This window comes from Pezoporus wallicus, unplaced genomic scaffold, assembly GCF_028554395.1.
Source record: "Pezoporus wallicus isolate ANWC-B61680 ecotype Strahan unplaced genomic scaffold, APGP_CSIRO_Pwel_v1 contig_6401, whole genome shotgun sequence".
Classification (NCBI taxonomy): domain Eukaryota; kingdom Metazoa; phylum Chordata; class Aves; order Psittaciformes; family Psittacidae; genus Pezoporus; species Pezoporus wallicus.
In genome coordinates this window covers 2531272-2548772 of record NW_026638608.1, presented here as the reverse complement: position 1 = coordinate 2548772, position 17501 = coordinate 2531272, and the positions used below count along the sequence as shown (strand labels likewise).

At 42.4% G+C, this 17501-nt stretch overlaps 1 protein-coding gene across 1 annotated transcript; it reads left to right on the top strand.

Annotated features, from left to right (window-relative positions):
- The first annotated feature begins 52 nt into the window (after positions 1-52).
- On the top strand, positions 53-16246 carry TMEM233 (transmembrane protein 233). The gene is made up of 3 exons (XM_057411347.1): positions 53-346; positions 7381-7512; positions 14425-16246. The coding sequence occupies exons 1-3, from the start codon at positions 158-160 to the stop codon at positions 14434-14436; spliced, it is 333 nt and encodes a 110-aa protein (XP_057267330.1). The 5' UTR covers positions 53-157; the 3' UTR covers positions 14437-16246.
- The last annotated feature ends 1255 nt before the right edge of the window (positions 16247-17501 follow it).

The window sequence follows — 17501 nt, the reverse complement described above, 5'->3', positions numbered from 1 at the left end:
CCTGTCCCACCCCGTCGTCGTCCCCCCCCCCCCCCCCCCCCCGCCCTGCGGCGCTGCCGGGCGCGGCTCCTTGGCTCAGCGCCGCGGGTCCCGCCTGCCCGGTACGCGGCGCTGGGCTTTCCCGGCCGCCCGCCGCACCGCACCGCACCGCAGCCCCATGTCCGCGCTCCCCCCCGGCGCCGACATCAAGAGGGCTCTGGAGAACAGCCCCGAGACCAACATCGAGGATGAGCTGCCCGACGAGCCGCCGCAGCCGCGGCCCAAGAGCTACCTGGTCCTCAGCATCCTCTCCTGCTTCTGTCCCGCCTACCCCATCAACATCGTCGGCTTCGTCTTCGCCGTCATGGTGAGTAGCCTCCCGCTGGGTGCCCGAGCCACTTTCGGCTTGGGGCTGGGTGTTCGGCGGGGCGACCGCCGGCTCCCCGGGCGCCGCGCTCCCGGCCGGGATCTGCGGGAGCAAAGCGGGACTGGAGGAGCCGTCAGGATAGCGGGCACCCAGCCGTCTGTTAACCGCTTGTCCCTGACCCTGTGGACAAAGGTAGGTGAGGCAGCGAGCCTGAAAGCATCAGCAGGCTCTGTCAGGGTGCTCATGTAGCTGTCCTAGCAGCAGATGACTGAGGAGTAAAAGGCTGTTCAAATCAAGTTTTCAATATCAGGCTATGTAAGGGAGGGAGCTTTATGCCAGTCGGTGGGATTTGTTCCATCTACTAACTTGCACACTAAATTGGACACAGATCTATGTGTAAAAGGAGCAACTGGGCAACAGAAATCTGATTTGCAAAGGAAGAGATATGGTTTCTGTTTCAGCTAATCAACTATGATATAAGTGCCTTTTTTTCCAGTAAGCATGTTCTTTAGCTTCATCCAAACTCTTTGCTAGAATAAAACACACAACAGTTACAACTGTAGATTGGTGGCAAAACCTTTTATAAAATTGAGTTCTTACCACACTGAGAGAACAGCCTTACTCCTATAACCCATAATGATTTGCACAGCCCTTAATAATCCAGCAATCCCATTAACTTCAGGAAGATTGTTAGAACAGAATCTTCCTCTCTGAATCAGAAGTTGCAGAGTCAGATCCAGACTTTTCAAATAGTATACATGATCAGTATTCTCAGTAATACTGCAATGTATTTCTGTTGTTTAGGAGCTGAAAAGGGTTTAAAACATGTTGTGTATTTTCATCCTTTTCTCTGACAGCCAGGCTGAAAAGGTAAGTAAAAATATTCTTTCTTTTTGCAATTAAGTATAAGAACAATTCCCAGTGTCTAAAATGTACTAAAGCACACTTTCCTACAACTAGTAAGATTGGTCACAAATCACATTGCTTAAGCTTGAAAATCACTTAAAGGAACTATTCCACCTTCACAACCTATTTTGACCAGATAAGTATTAGCTGACTTTTTTTCCCCCTCTGTGTTTATTTTCTTTGTTGTTAACTTTAGAATATGCTCTTTTCCTTGATTTGGGAAGATTGGGTTCTGCTGGTATGCAGCATCCTTTATCTGTGGACACTATATAAAGTAATGCGAGCTGATGATCTGGGGCTGTGAGCATCTGTTCACTGTGACGGTGCTTTCACCAAAGCACTGGGGCTGCACAAAGTTAACTGTCAAGGACACAATTTGGCCTCTAAAGATTTTTGCACCCCATATGGAGAAATTTCCACCCACACCCCAGCTGAAGTTCATGCAGGCTTTTGGAGTCAGGCTTAAGTAACTTGTCACTGGGGGATATGTAGAAACCAGGGTGGGAAGAGCACTTCTTGAATGCTAAACAGTCTGTGCAGGTCTCAGCTGCCCACTCCCTGAAAGGGGGAAAACAAAAAACAAACCCATAACCTCCACTGTACCTGAATCCTTTGTTTCAACATATTCCTACCTAAACCCCCTCCTTTTCCTTGCAAATAACATGTCCAACTTCTTTTCCACAGCCCAGTGCCCCTGCCTTTTAGAGCTGCAGCCTGTACCTGCTCCATTAACCTCCACTCCAGGTTCTGCACTTTAACCTATGCTGGGTTTATTTCCACATCTGATGGGATCTACATCCTCTCGCTCTTTCTCAGCCTTCTTCCTAGGGTTGTTAAGGTTTAACACTGAGGTACAGAAGCCAGTTATTTGCTTTTATTGCAGAAGATACCTTTATAATCTGCAGAGCTTGCTTGGGATCTTGTGTCAGAAGAGAAAAAGACCCATAAAAGTGGAGTTGTCTATGAATTTCTACTTCCTAGAATGGGTCTAGAAGGAAAAGTTCTATGAGCCCCTAGAAAGAGGGTTATGGTTCAACACCCTGTTTGCCTGTGTCGTGTCCTCCTTAAGTGCTCTCAATTCAGACAATGTTCACTCTAAAAGTAGAGTCTGGGCTCTAACACCCCTCAAATTAAATGACACATTTGTCTTCAGTCTCTTCTGCTGCTACTTTTACAACTCCAGCCCTGGTTTCCTCACGTCTTTCTCACCTTAACAAACACACACACAAACCTTATCATTTCAGGTCTTACCTTCTTGAATATATTTTTAGCATCAACCTCTCCCAAGTGCTCCCTATTGTGGTAATAACCTTTCTTGCTCCTTACCTCCTTTGTGAAGGAAATCTTATTTTCTGTGATGGGGTAAGAGAAGAGCTGCTAGAATGGACACTCAATGGCATCAGGGCGTTGATACATTGGCATTACAAGAGCAGCCCCCTTCTTGCTGGTCACTTTCAGGTGTGAGGATTGCTTGGTGTTTTTAGCAGATGGACATCTGTTTTCCCCAGGGTCCTGGCCAGGACTCCTGCCTGCAGGAGCACTTAGTACTCCCCTGCAGCTCCAGCCAGATGCCATCAGTTCTTCTGCTTCCTATTGCTTCCAGCTGCTATGTAATGCTGCTGTACAATTATTTGGCTCACTCAGTCCCAGAGGTGCCTTACTCAGACCTTCCCTATTCTTTTTAGCATAGGTGAGACCACAGGCATCAGGGCAGGAGTATGGGGCAGGTACCACAGTTAGGAGGCTCTTGACAGAGAGACTCCCATGGTGTGGCTCCTTATCTGCAGTGGTATCTTTTCCCCCTGTTGTGAACCCAAAAATCACTTTGCTGGCACTGAACTGCCTGTTGTATGTGAAACCTGGCTCAGCAGGGTTGGTTTGTGTCCAGCTCATGGAATCAGAGGGAGACTATGGGACAACTCTGAAAAATGAATCTGATACTTCTAATGCCAGCACTAAGGATTGATAGTTGAACTAACTTTGGCCTTTCTCAGTATGCCATCTTCAGTTGTCTGTATTTCAAATAAGTGTATGTAGGACATCATCTAATTTTATAGAGCCTTAGATTTGTAACAACTTCATAATAGTCTCTCAAAAGTTATTTCTCCCTGCCTGTTTGTTCCTAACTCCCTCTTTATGTTGACACATTTCTAATTATTTGCATGTTTCAAACAATGTATGTGGCTAAGCTGTGACAATCTTGGCTCATCTGCCTCTGATAGTAACAAGCTCTTTGCACCTATTACCCTTGGATTCACATGCCTTGTCTGTAGATTAGTTTCCCTAAGCAAAGACAACAAACAAGAGGGTGGTAGAAGTCATGGAACTTACTTTCTGAGGGGGTCATTCACCTCTTCTAACTTGGATCCTACAGGGCCTTGTACAGTGTGTTGGCTTTGGTTAGGTCAGTGACTAGCACAGTGACCACAGTGTCCCTGTACAGCTATACTTCTCTTTAGGTAAAAAGTTTATTTGGGAAGTTTATTATTTATACAGCTTTTCTTAAGTAACTCACAGGTCCCTGGACACCTGACACCATATGGGACAGCCTGTACCTACTTCAGGAGTATTAAACAGCAAGGCTCAGCTGCTTTTCTTAAGCATTTTTGCATGGCCCTTGCCTCTGCAAACTGGTAAGCTTTTCCTTTGCAACCAAGACAGTTGCAAAGGAAAAGAAGTCCAGCACTATTTGCTTGCCACTATACAACCTGCAGAGCAAGTTCCCCTTTCATTGTGTCCTGCTCATCACCTGCCTGCTTGCCAGAAAGCAGAGGTTCTGAATTGCTCCCTGAGTCCCCCTCTTCTTCCTCTGTAAGTTGCTCTTACAGTGAGGAGTCACACTGAGCTAGTATGTCTCATTCTTCCTTTGGTCTGAACTATAGAGAATGTCTCACTTCCAGGCACAGCCAGATAAGGTTTGTTACAGTCTGGCTCGTAGAAAGCCAGGAGAATGTTGATCAGAGAACATCAGTGTGCTCTGCCCTGGTTTGTGAGAGATGTAGAGGAGCATCTCTGAAGCAATTCAGTATTCTGAATTACGGCACTCTGAGAATGTGGATCAGAAAATGCACATTAAAAGAGATTAATAGTTTGTAACTAATTCAGTGAATTTCTGTTCATATGAGGTGAAGCTGCTTCATTGTTGAACTGCGAATATCTTTTATAAATAGATATGTATGAACCTGGTGAAGTCACTGAGGTTACTCAAGTAAATAAGCAGCTGCAGAACTGTGGCTTTAATTTAGCTTATGACTTCATAGTAAGTGAGGTAGCAGAAACCTGAGAAATCATATGGTATTAGGTTGAAAATGGCTGAAATTGGTTTGAAAATTTGGACAGACCAAATGTCTCACACAGATGCTGTATCCCGTATATATCACCTAGCCCTTTGAAATAAACAGATGTAACTTTTAAGGCTTTAAATGTTAATGTTGTCTATGTCTAACACTGAAAACTGGATGCTTGATTCAAAGGCCCTCTGAAGCTGACAGAAGTAAATGAATTTCAAAGAGCTTTGCATCAGAACCCCAACCACTCCCCGAATCTCTTTTCTTCTTGATCACTGTCTAAGTTATGCTATTTAATTTAACCTCTTAATAAAGAAACTTTTGTCTCCTTCCTGTCTCTCCCAAATCCTCCTCTTTATCATTAATGCCATTTTTCTCCTCTCCATCATGGATTTGTATTAAAATGACATTATTTATTAAAGTGCACAGGGTGAATTATTTATGTGGTACCTGCAGAAATCACATGGACATTCTCCAGGCTTCCTAAATACAGTAGTAAAATTGCACAGAACTGCAAGCTGGTGCTGCCGTGTCTCACTTACAACTCTGTCAGTCTTGAGGCTGTATATATGGAGAACCGAGTTTAGAGTGTTTGCAGGACCATTCTTTAGATGTCACCCAAAGTGAACAATGGGTGGGGAGAACAAAGTACAGGGCTGGGCTGTCAGTGATGCTTCTCCACCTAGCTCCCTGTAGCCACAGTTGCATTCATAGGTGCTGACAGAGGCAGAAGTCAGCCTGCTCAAGGCCAAGCAATGTTTCTCCTGATCCTCCTTTTGTTGATCTTCCCAAATGTATTTTGTGAAAAACCTAAGCAAGCTCTTCTGCAGATAGGAGTGTTGAGAACTGTGGAGTACCTTAGGTGAGAGGAACTATGCCAGCCACGCTTTGTAAAAGGAGGCTGCATTGGTGAAGAATCAGAGGTGACATCATCCTATTTGACTAGGTATTTGTATCCATCTGTCATTTCCATGTCTTCCCTCTTTCCCCACTATATCTTTTAAGTCCAGTAGCCAACTTCAACAAAATCTGACAGCAGAGTAGAGGTATTAGCAATATTCTTTAGGGAAATAAAATAGAGAAATGTTTAGGCATGCAAGCTTCCAGAAACAGAAGAAATGTATCAGTGCTCTCTTTAAGGGCCAGAGTGCATCAGCAGCTCAGTCTTTCTTAGACATCAGAGAGTAAGTACCTGCACTTATCCATGAGATGCAATTGTAGGAATATAGACTTCATTGCTTTGGGACTGTCTTGGCAGAGTGATATTACTGCAGTGCTAACACCAAGGATGCATCTAGCCCATTAACTTGTGTGTGCTCACTAATTGAGAGAACACACAGAGATAATGTCCCTAATTATTTTTCTGCTTGGGAAAAAAGGCTCCGCAGCAAAGCTTGGTGTCCTCTGAAGTTCATTCCTTTCCTGCTCTCCACAGTCTTGGATCTTCATTCTGTTGAAGTAGCTGCTGCTCTGTCTTTGCCCCACAAAGTGATTAGTAACTAAAGCACTTCCGTGACAGCACTTGGCAATACCTCATCCAGTTGTTTTCTAAAGGCAATCTGAATTATTTAGTGCACAGAAGAGTTAATTTGATCAGGTCTCCATATTTCTACCCCTGTATTCCCAGTTTCTGGGATACTTCCTGCAATACTGCACAGATAATAAAGAACAGTATGATAACGAACTGAAGAACATCCTCAGGGAATCAGGTTATGACTAACCTGATTCCCTGAGGAAGTCTGCTGAAAGAGTTCAGTAGTGCAATCTGATTAAGAAATTTCCACTCAATGTCATGGTTTATGAGCTCAAACACTCCTGATCTTACAAAATAATTCTTAATAATAATACTGTTTTTAAAAATTCTGTGGTAATATCTTATTCTTGGTATAAAGTTACTACAAACCACATTAGACTCGTGTAGGAGAATACTTCAGTGTCTTTCACTGAGTCTTCCAATATATGGTCTGGTTAAACCAAAAATGGATTCAGGAAGCCTTACAGCCCGTCTCACAAAAGACTTGCAATCTGTGCATGTAATGAATATTTGTATGGTCTATCTAATGAATATCCAATGTAATGAATATCTGCTAAATCATGGGTGAGTAAAGTTGAGTGTGTTGAGATAATATCTGTATGTCTGGTGCGATACCTCAGGATGTAGATGATGATAATTATCAGTGTGTTCAAAAACTTCAAAGGGACAGAGATTCTAGCCCGTGAAGATGGAGCTTGGATCTTTTGTTCAGATGATCTGTATTTCTTTGGTTTGTTTTGGTGCTGGGTTTTATTCACCACCAACAAACTACCTATTAATTCTCCAAACTTTTTGAAGAGCAAACAATTGGAAAAATAAGAAATAAGTAAGCTTTTTTTTTTTTTTTATGTTTTCCTGAGGCTTTCTGTAAAAATGCAGCCTAATTATGCTCCCTTTTTATGCTTACGGGCCTATAAAGTGTAAGAGTTTATTTGCTGGTAAAGCGGCCATCTAACAGTTCACATATGCTATAAAAATACTTCCAGAGATAAACAAAACTGATTTATTCAAGTAGGTGGATTAGAGTTGATCTAACAGCTTTTATGCTGTTGTGTACAAGAAAACTCATCATATGACTATAGCCTCACCGCTGAAAATAAGAATGATGAAATGAGCAGAACTGAAAAGTGGATTCCCTGCTTCCCTCCAGCTGGTGGCAGTGGATGTTACAAAGCAAATCACCATTGTCTGAAGTTCTTCCTACAGGCCCAGTGTACAGAGAACTTAATCTTAGTTCAAAGCAGTCACGTTGGTTTGTGTACAGATTTCTGTTTAAAAAAGTCACAAACTCTGTTTCTCTTTCGCAGGCTTTAAACAGTTATAACCAAGGAGATATCGAAGGCTCAAAAAGACTGGGTCGCAATGCCCTCTGGGTTGCTGTTGCGTCTATCATCATCGGCCTTGTCATCGGAGTCTACTGTGCAGTTCATTTCACAACGGTAAGCGCGGTGCTGCTAGTTCCAGGGCAAACACTTCTCTGTGCACAGGCCTCAGAATAAAATACTAAAGATTATCACAACTATCCACTAATGTTAAAATGTAATTTTTACTTATTCTGCAATTTAGCAAATTCTGTTGCCTGTGGTTAAACGCAAGTGACTCTGTCTTAGCAGCAGTGATTTTCTAGAAACTCCTGCAGCTCCCGTTCATGTTTCCAGTTTAGGCAAGTTGCTTTTTGTTTACATCTGCCCCTCAGTTTCATCATCTGCAAGACCAAGTCCATAGAGATCCTTAGATTTCAGGTAATAGAGTCCTCAGGTGCTAATTTTCAGTCTCACAGTCTGTCCAACATACCTTTTTACCTTTGCAAGAAGAAGGTGGCAGCCGATTACTATTTTAGTGTTTGATGCTAAGGTGACCCTAACTATGTCAAAAGTGACCACAAATGTCATTTTGGCTTGGCTTGCTATGGGGTTGGATTGTTCACTCTCAGTGCTGTTTGATTGTGATTTGCCTTCCTACACCTGGAACAACAGTGGACAAAGGAATCTCTATCCACAGTGGTGACCCAGTTGGATTATAAACTTGTTTGGAAAAGAGAACAAAAGTAATTGGGGTATTGATAAAATAAACAAGATTATGCAACAGGATGTTGTTTTCTCCATAGTAATATGCATTTCACATTAAAATAACCAATTTAAATCCATTTATTTTGATTGGAGAGCCTTTCAGTGCACTGTACAAGCTTATGTATAAACAGAGATCACCTCATCCACCACTGAAACGCAAACATCTCCAGAGAGTGGAATGGAGTGGCTGGTTAGAAGAAAGCCATATTGAACTACAGGAAAGTTAGTGGAGATGGGGTTCATTTCTGTAGGATATCAGTGCTTATTGTATATTCATTCACCTCCCATGCATTTTGCAAGCATGACTCTTTCTTTGGTTCAGCTCGTGTTCAGTTTGCTCAGCCCTCACATATCTAAAACCAAGCCACTTCAGGTGGGGTGTGCCAAGTTTTGTAACTGACAGCAGCAGTAAATTCCTTTGGTCGCTTCTGCTACCTTACTCATCATTCCTCAGACAAGGATAGCAGCTCAGTAACTGGCAGACAGCACTGCCTTCAAGCATACAAACATTAACCAGGGCATGCTACATACATTTAGTTGTAGTCAACATTTCACTTCTGCTACAGTAGGACACTGTGTGCTGAACTTGTGCATGCTTCTTTGTGCCCACTCCCAGATATTAGTGGTAGTTAGCACTTTATATCTAGCTAGTATTTGCAAGCACCTCTCTCTCCTACCCTTAAGAAAGTAAGCAGCAGTAAATCAGTGTAATATGGCTTTGGTTTTTTCTTTTGTCTTTTGAGGATTTTTTTAAAGTAGTCTTGGTTTCTATGACCTACACATGATTATTTTTTCCTGGAAGTTAGTTTAGACTTCAGCAATATCTATGGAAAGCTTGACCTTTCCAGGATTCATTATTGTGTATTTTATCCACATGAAATTCATCAGCTACCATGTTACCCAGTTGCTCTTGCTGACATTCCTTATGGCTCCTTTTGCTCTTCAAAGGGTAACAACTATCAATGCAAATTACCACTGGGAGTACCCCCTTGTATTCCATGTTCTGATGTATCTCTCCCTAGAGTTGGTTGTTTACCATCCCACCATCCCATTTCTAATCTGTGCTGGTAATTTATCTTCTCCCATGACTGCTAGAGTTTCTCACAGGGGATGCTACTTGAGTATTCATAAACCCTTTGATAAACTTAACTAGCTCATTCTGATTTACTTATGGTCCTGCTGACAGTATCAAAGATGCAATGTGTAATGAGTTTGAGGGCTGGATGGGCCTCAGGAGTTCTTCTGCCATGTCCCATGTCTGAACTTCTGGAATGCAACAAACTTGAGACATCCAAGTCAGGTTGGTAGGAGTGAATCTCTACCAGTTGTTACTCAACTTTTACTCTTGGTACAGAAACCTAGTTCAGGGTCAACTGGCTCTGAAGTCTCCTTCAAAACTTTTCACCTTCACCCAGGGGGCTGGCTACACATGTCCTGGAGGACAAGAAGGAACCTTCTTCTGCTAAAGTCACAAACTTCAGGCCTTTCCCATCCTGGAAGTCTCCATTCAGCCCTAGTTCAAGTGTAGTCTTTAGTTGCTCATCCTTGCTTTGTGGAGCTCAGAAACTTTCCTCTGCAGAGGCCTTGTTGGTCTTCTGTTTGTACACCCTGATTCCTGCAGTCTGCTCATGTCTTCCTGAAGCCCTTTTCTCTGGGTACTCAATGCTTCATTCGGAGTACAGCTCTCACCATAGAGGCCACCAGTGTCCCAGCCCCAAAGACAGGCAGCAGTCATTCCCTGCATCTGCAGTGTGGACAGTTTCATTCTCTTTCCAAAACTCCATCTGGGTCAAGGCATCTGATATGCCAGACAGTTGCTGTAGCAGTTTTGGGCACGGTGCCCTGTGGCCTAGCACCACCACTGCTGCACAGTCTCAAGCAATCCCTTGCTGTCTTCAACAGTTTCTAGGTCTACTTCTGTACAAACTCAAAACTTATGTCTCAAAACCCTCTTTGCCACTCTTGAGTATCTCTCATTGAAAGCTCTGTGAATGAGCGCTTAAATCGCCATCTCTGGATGCAGATTCCTTCAGCATACACTGGATAGTAATTTCCTCTCTATGAATGGTATTTCTAGAAGACCAGTTCAATGAGGTCAGTGCCTAACTTGCTGAATTTCAGTAGCCTGAGTATCAAAACCTGTATGTCTATTAAAAATTCCAACCAAAGTTATCTGTTCCCGCATCTCTTCTGGCTTTCCAGTACCCAAACCTACTACGTGTTTCATCTTGCCTGGGAAAGGGGTTAAGTCTTGTGCTTTAAGCAGAGCTGAGGAGGGGTCCCATGGTACGTCACATGCCCCAGCTAGGAGAAAAACATCTAGTCAGGGGTGTTGAGGAAAGAAATGGTAGAAGCTGCAGAGAGAGGAAGTGCAAGAAATTCCTGCTTTGAACAAACAGTGACATAATACCCCCACTAACGCTGGTAGACTTTGGGAAGAGGAAGACCCCTTCAGTTCTCAGAAAATTCCTACCTGTAAGCCCAAAGCTTCCTTGCATGGCTTTGGTGCATTTATTTGCAGAGCAATGGTAGCACAGGAGTAACAGCAGGTGACGCCTACATCTTCATGGAAAAACAGCCTTGACTTTTCATTTTGGAGATTTACTCAGGGCTTCTACAGCTGCTTTGGAGAGTGTCATTTGTCTTTAACACTGGCATGTTATCTTTATCAAACATATATTAAAATGTACAGTGATACACACACATATATATAGACTGGAACAAGGCCCACCCAACACTTTGTAACCATTTACCTACCACAGCCATGACCCTGCATGTATCCAAGGGGGAGCTGTCTCTTGCATCACTGGAGTTAACAGCCCAGCAATAAACCTTGTCTGTCTTGATCAGTGTAAACTGTTTTGTTCCTTGTTATGGTGAGGAATCACTGAGTGTTAAGCTGTGATATGTGCTGAATCAAAGCTGTCCCTCATTCCACACCAGGCCAAATTTATTCATAATCCATTCTGTAACTTTCACCCTTTCCTGTCAGCTTCTCCTGCACTCCTAATTTGTCAGTTCTGAATGCTGAATTACACTTCCACTGCTTGCTCAGATGTAATTTAAACCACTGTTTGTATCACCACTGAGTCTAGCCCTGAGTATGTGCCCATAGACATGTTGTCCCTCAAGAACTGCAGTGAGAAAAGGGACATGCATCCTCCATAAGGAGACATCCCTAGGAACTGCAACAGTACAAAGCTGTGTGCCACAGCCTGCATGTGGCCTTAGTCTGATGTCCTTGGCTTAAGAAGACACACCAAAAAAAAGGGGGGGGCTGCAAGGTATGAATAATGTTTCTATTCAGGCAGACACAATCTCTTCAGCTTGGGAAAGACTTAGGAATCTGTAGTTAAAGGCAGTGAAACAGTGACTATTTGTTGTCTGCTATGGATGTGATGAAGGGGCACCTGGGAAAAGCAGCTTTAAATGAGAAGGAGGTACTTTCCATGTGACATAGAGTGCAGCTGTGGAACTTCTTCCTTCTAGTTGCTGTAGATGTAAAGAGTACTAATTACTTGCAACAGCAACAAATGAAGTTACAAGAAGAAGCTGAAGTTCAAAGATGCAGGTATAATCTCAACCTCAGAAGGTTTCTAAGCTTCAGACTGCCAGAGCTGGAAAGGAGAAATATCTCCCTGGATGTAGCCTTTTCTGATACAGTCCCTTTAGGTATTTGTAACCTGTCAATGTCAAAGATGGGGTGCTGCAAAGATGACTGTTTGCTCTGACCCAGTACCATGCTCCTTCATGAAGCCTGTTGGTAGCCTTTCCACTGACTTGGATAACTTTGGAGTCAGCCTTCCTATCTCTTTCCAAGTATTTTGATCAGTAGAAGCTGATGATTTTGTCAGTGAATGAGGGCTCTCCAGTAGTTCACAATCTGTGTTTTCAGAGCTGACTCTTCATTTTTGGGACATACTGCAAAGTCTGTTTTGTTTTGCTTTTTGATAACACAAGACATTTGGCGTCTTTGGTTTCCATTTGAGTCCCACTGGTAGGAGTTAGGGAAACATGCTCCTGGTTTGGAACCACCTTAATTGAAGGACACTCCAAGTTTCCCAAGCTCTTTTCTTAGCTGGTTCTCAACATGTCATATTCTACTTCATGCTACCACAGGAATCATGCATTGCTCTTCCATGGCTGGGTTTGCTGCTTAACCTATTGCTAGTCTGAAACAATATGCAGCTTCTTACAGCACATACGTCTAGACGATCTCTAGTGTCTGAGTGATGCTTGACAGTGCTGCTCAGGGCAGAACTAGAGCTTACTTGAGTTTTGCTTCCCAGTTGAGCCACAACACGTATCATATAATGCCCATGGGTTTTGTACACCTCTCTGCACTCTAGGCAGAGAACCTAGAGTTCTCTGCACTCTAGGCAAGTAGGAGTGAGTCAAGTGAAAATGTGGAGAACTACTCAGTAAAGCAAGTAAAGACAGAAGCCTTTTCTGTAGAGCTCTGACTGAGGCTCTTTGGTATGAGGAAGGGTGGCCAAAGTACTGAAGGAAAGGACCACAAGAAACTCCTGCCAATGGACCAGCATGCTACACTTCTTAACCTCACGTCAGAAGTTTATGTTGAATCCCATTGCCCCAGGCAGGGTAGAATTATCTTCTGGTAAGAACTTACGTAAGAAGGGCAGTTTTGTTCAGTGACTGCAGAATTTCATGCAAACCACTGTGATATTTTAATGCTTTCATAGAGGAGTGTGAAATTCTGACCCCTTCTTTAATCTCACTTGGTCTAGAACTTCACCCCAAGGAAGTCACAGAAATACCACCTGTCAGCATGGCTCTGAAGGAGCACAGAAACAGCCAGGCTATGAGGGAAGTACTAGCTTGTACTGTTTCATCATCAGTAAGGTCTTAAATCAAGCATATGTGCAGTAATGCTACATTGGTGATTACTGGTAGAAGGAAAAGGAGTAAGCACTTAGACTGTGCACCAGGGACATGTATACATGTATTTTTCTTAGAAATAATTCTTCAGGGGGAAAAGGCATACAAGGTTATTTTCAATCCGTCGTTCCCTTCCTGGGGTTCTCAAAAGCCTTTGTAGCCATTTCACTGAGTGACTGTCTCTCAGACACAGAATAAACTGAGTAAGATGACAGAAATTGCACAGCCAGCCTCCAGATCTTTACACTGCCGATCCTGTTCATTGTACCTTACCACAGGGAAAAAACCAAAGTCAAGGAAGACTACCTGCCTCTTGCAGCAGGGATTGTTCTGCCAGTCACTGACAGAGCACAAAGTCTGAGGTCAGGGAATTCCTATTGTCTTTTACCCACACTAATTTTTGGTGTCCACCTAGCCAGTGTGCTCATACTGCTGCTTTTCTCTCAGTAAGGATGCTAACTGTTCATCTCCTTGGTACCCTACCTCTTGTTACTGGGTTTGTAAAAACCTAAGAGTTTAAAAGTCCTCCACCTGTCTATCAAACATGCTCTGTCAGCTCAGAGGCTGAGTAGTGGGCAGATACATGTAGAGGCACAAAGGCAAACCACCTTTCATCTGTGAATGGGGGAAATGTCCCAACAATAGATTCTGCCCATTGGAGTCCTGAGCCTCCAAGAAATCCTCAGTATCCAAAAGACAATCAACAAAGGAGTTAATGCTGTATGCAGGATATATTTACTATTTAGTGCCTCATGCCCTAGATTCCTCTGTAAGGAGCCTCTAAAAGGCAGCTGCCTGGTGGTGAAGATATCTTGGACTTTAGTAGACAGGCCAGCATTCAGGGACAAGCCAGTGGGATCAGTACATCAATGGATAATGTCTGAGAACTACCTCTACACAAGAATTTGAGGGAACTTCTCAGATCTTTCTTAATGCAGGTATATAAGAGGGGTTACCCAGCCCTTTTATAAATGTCTGTCATGCATTGCTGTTGCATTTACTGTGTTGTCTACTGCTGAAACTATTGTTCTTGCCTGACTGGTTTATGTACCACTTCAAGGAAGCAGAGATGCTGGTGACCTCATGAAACTTTATCAAATAAGAGCCCATTTCCTGGCAATGAAAGATGCTAACTTGCATTGATTCAGGTAACCCAGTTTAAAAATGCAGTTCAGACTGACAGATGACTAGTGCCATTAGAAACTTAGCTCTGACTCAAATCTGTATTGAACCACTAATCTACAGGGATGTTTGTTAAGAGAACAAGTGCCACTAATGTGGAATAATGTATCCATTAGATCTGTAGAATTAATAATTTAAACTCACAAGGCAAACTCTCTGTCTTTTCCTCCTTTAAAAATATGTATTTCTGTGTCCTTGCAGTATGCTATATGAAGACCAGGAATGCACGTGGAGGATATCATCATGTAAACCTCAGGAGGGGAAAAAAGAAGAGAAGGAAACCATTCCAGAGTGTTAGATTTGACCCTACAAGTCTGCAGAGGCATGTTGCTGGTGGATGAACTGATAGTCCAGCTAGTTAATCAGCATGACGTGACCAGGTTTTCCAATTATTTATTTATAAGAAATCTCAGTATAAAGCAGCATTTTCTCTTTTACCCAAATGTATAATGAGATCTTGCCCTAACAACTCCCTTTTCTTTCTCATTTACATGGAATGTATGCTGGATCCATGACGTTCCCTGGCTGACCCTAGCCAGACAAAGCCAACGTATCTTGACTGTTTATAGTGCACAATGTAAGATCTGATGCACAGCCCACTGAAGCAGGTAAAAGAATTCCTATTGTCTTTAGTGGGTTTTGGATCAGGTCATTAAGGATTTTTTCATTACTTTAAAATAGTCTCAACGTACCACAGGCACAACCATGGGTTTGTGATTTGATCCTGCTGTGAGATTTTATAGTGCCTGGGCGTACTCTGACTCAGTGGCTGCTTTCTTCTGTCATCCTCAGCTTTTAGGTCTTTACCTTGGATTTTTAACCACCTGGGACCGATTCAATCACTTGATTATTAAGAGACACTCTTCTTCCATAGCACCCATATTGTATTTCATGATTCAGTTTTGTTTTGTTGTCTGTCATTGTTGAACTCCCTTGACTTAGCTCCAGTCCTGCATTAAAGTTGCACTTGATCCTATTTTCATCTTTAAACTTCACGTATGTAAAAAGCTCCTATTTTTTTTATCTGACAAAAGATCTGTTTAAATAGATGTTCTTCATCCCTTTGTTATTGTTCCTTTGGCAAGTCACATTATTTCATTGTGTTCTGCTTTGTTCATGTCTTTTCCCTTTAGTTCATCCTCTCATCTTGCTATGAATAGTCTAGATATCAATGCAGTTAGAGATGGACAGACTTTTGGACCCTTACACTCTTGGTGATCCTAAGATATTACTTAGTGAAAAGCCTTAGGTTACAGAATTGATGGCCTCTGACTTACTGCAGTTTCTTGATACCTTAGGAAAACTCAGCATGGGACATCTTTGTTTTATTTGCTGGAAGCTGTTTCAAGGAATATATTCATTTTGTCACACAAATATACCATGTTAAAAGGAGTAACCGCTGGTAAGCATTAAGATATGGCTACATCTTCAGTGGTTGTTGCTCCATTTGCTTTAATTGTTACTACATCTTCAAGCAAGCTATACCAGCTTACACCTCCTGTTCTTGCACTAACATAACTCTGGACTGACTACCCAGAAACACATGGGAGTTTTTCAAGTGCAAGTAAGAAAAGAATCATGCCCGGCAGGAGTACAACTACCTGTTTAAAAAGAAACAATCTCCTAGAAACCTTTATCTGTTACAGCATATGCCTGGATGTAGCATGTATTTTCTGTGCCTTGATATTATTCTTTTAATGTGCTTTTTTGCTTTTCCTTCTGTTTTTCATTGAAGTCAGTGATGCATTGCCTGTCCTTGATGACTCCAGTGTAAAACTTCCCAGATACTGGTGAAATCAGTTGATTTTTTCAGCATTTACACTGACTGGATTTACCCACATGGGAATCTTGCCACTGATTTTGATGATCCCAAGAACTGGCTGTTTTGTGAACTCCTTTTTGGTTTTTGAATACTATTTCAATGGTCTGAGATGTCTTGTGGGACTTTTAGTAGTTTGCCTTATTATCAGATATGATAGAACTGCAATTGAGAAGTGGAATAAAATTACTTTTAATTCATGTCCATTCTGGTATGTGGGAAGTGTCTTTCCTAAGTTTTGTTGCCTCTTCTATTTTATAGAGTAACATCCCTTTTCCTAACCTTGGATAGTTTCAAAATAAAGTGAATCAGAGCAAAAGCAGGATTTCTGGCCTATGTGATACTATACAACCAGCCTGTAGCGGAGCTAGGACATTCAGAAGTTACTAGAGACCAGTTAATGCTCAAAACATCAGCAAGGTAGGCTCTTTGCTTCATTTTCAAAATAGCATCCAGAAAGTGTTGAGGCCTTTTCCAAATGGTCCCTCGGTGGTCTCTTTGGGTCTTTCCTGCCATGAAAGTGGTCAAAGGAGGTATCTCTCAGCAGGTAACAGAGGTCACATTTCCACCACCTTGAATTCCTGGCATCAAAAGTAAGCACTACTGCATTGCTGTAGTAATAGTTTTCTACGTGACAGAAATCAAAGCATGTACAGAAAGCTTCATCCTTCTGCAGAATATTAAACTGCAGTACTGTAAACTAAACCACAGCTATCTGGGTGAAAGGGCAGAAACATTTCCAAAGTTATTTGGGTACTAGAGGATAGGGCTAGGCAACTTGAAGTATGTTCTGAAAGGGCCTAACAAGGACTTAGATCAATAGCAGCTAGACACCCGATTTGTTCAGATGGTTTTGAAAATCATACTGGAAATCTAACTTGCATCTTGATGCTCATAAATATCTTTGAATCCTGCTCTCAATATAATTGAGGATTAAGCCATTGTATCTTCAGTGCTTCTGCAGATAAATGTTGCTACCTTGCACTGCTATTGATTGGTATAAAAATAAAGGCTTTGTATTAAACCACTTAATGTGACAGAGAGGGGAAAATGCAGCAATTCCTCTAACATCCTTTAGTGCTTCTATGTCATAGGTAATATTTTTGCTTTACTAATGTACTGGTATATGTTCTCTTCATTTATTTATGTTTACATAAATTTTAAAGCATGTTTGAGAAATGCAGTCAAACACAGCTTGTGCTGGAAATGGATATGGTCCTTGTGCAACCAAATGGTTCTGGGGTAGGTGTGACAGACCCATACAAAGTCAGGTATCAAACACAGGAAAGCTAAATGGCATTTTACTGCCCAAATCAGCAAGACCCCTGGTGACAGTGTGTGATTGCAGCCCAGCAAGCCAACCGTATCCTGGGCTGCATCAAAAGGAGCGTGATCAGCAGGTTGAAGGAGGTGATCCTGCCCCTCTACTCTGCTCTTGTGAGACCTCACCTGGAGTATT

Excerpts from the sequence above, each read along its gene's own strand:
- TMEM233 (XM_057411347.1), top strand. The coding sequence starts at position 158 with ATGTCCGCGCTCCCCCCCGGCGCCGACATCAAGAGGGCTCTGGAGAAC. Across the intron at positions 347-7,380 it reads GCTTCGTCTTCGCCGTCATG|GCTTTAAACAGTTATAACCA; the intron begins GTGAGTAGCCTC and ends TCTCTTTCGCAG.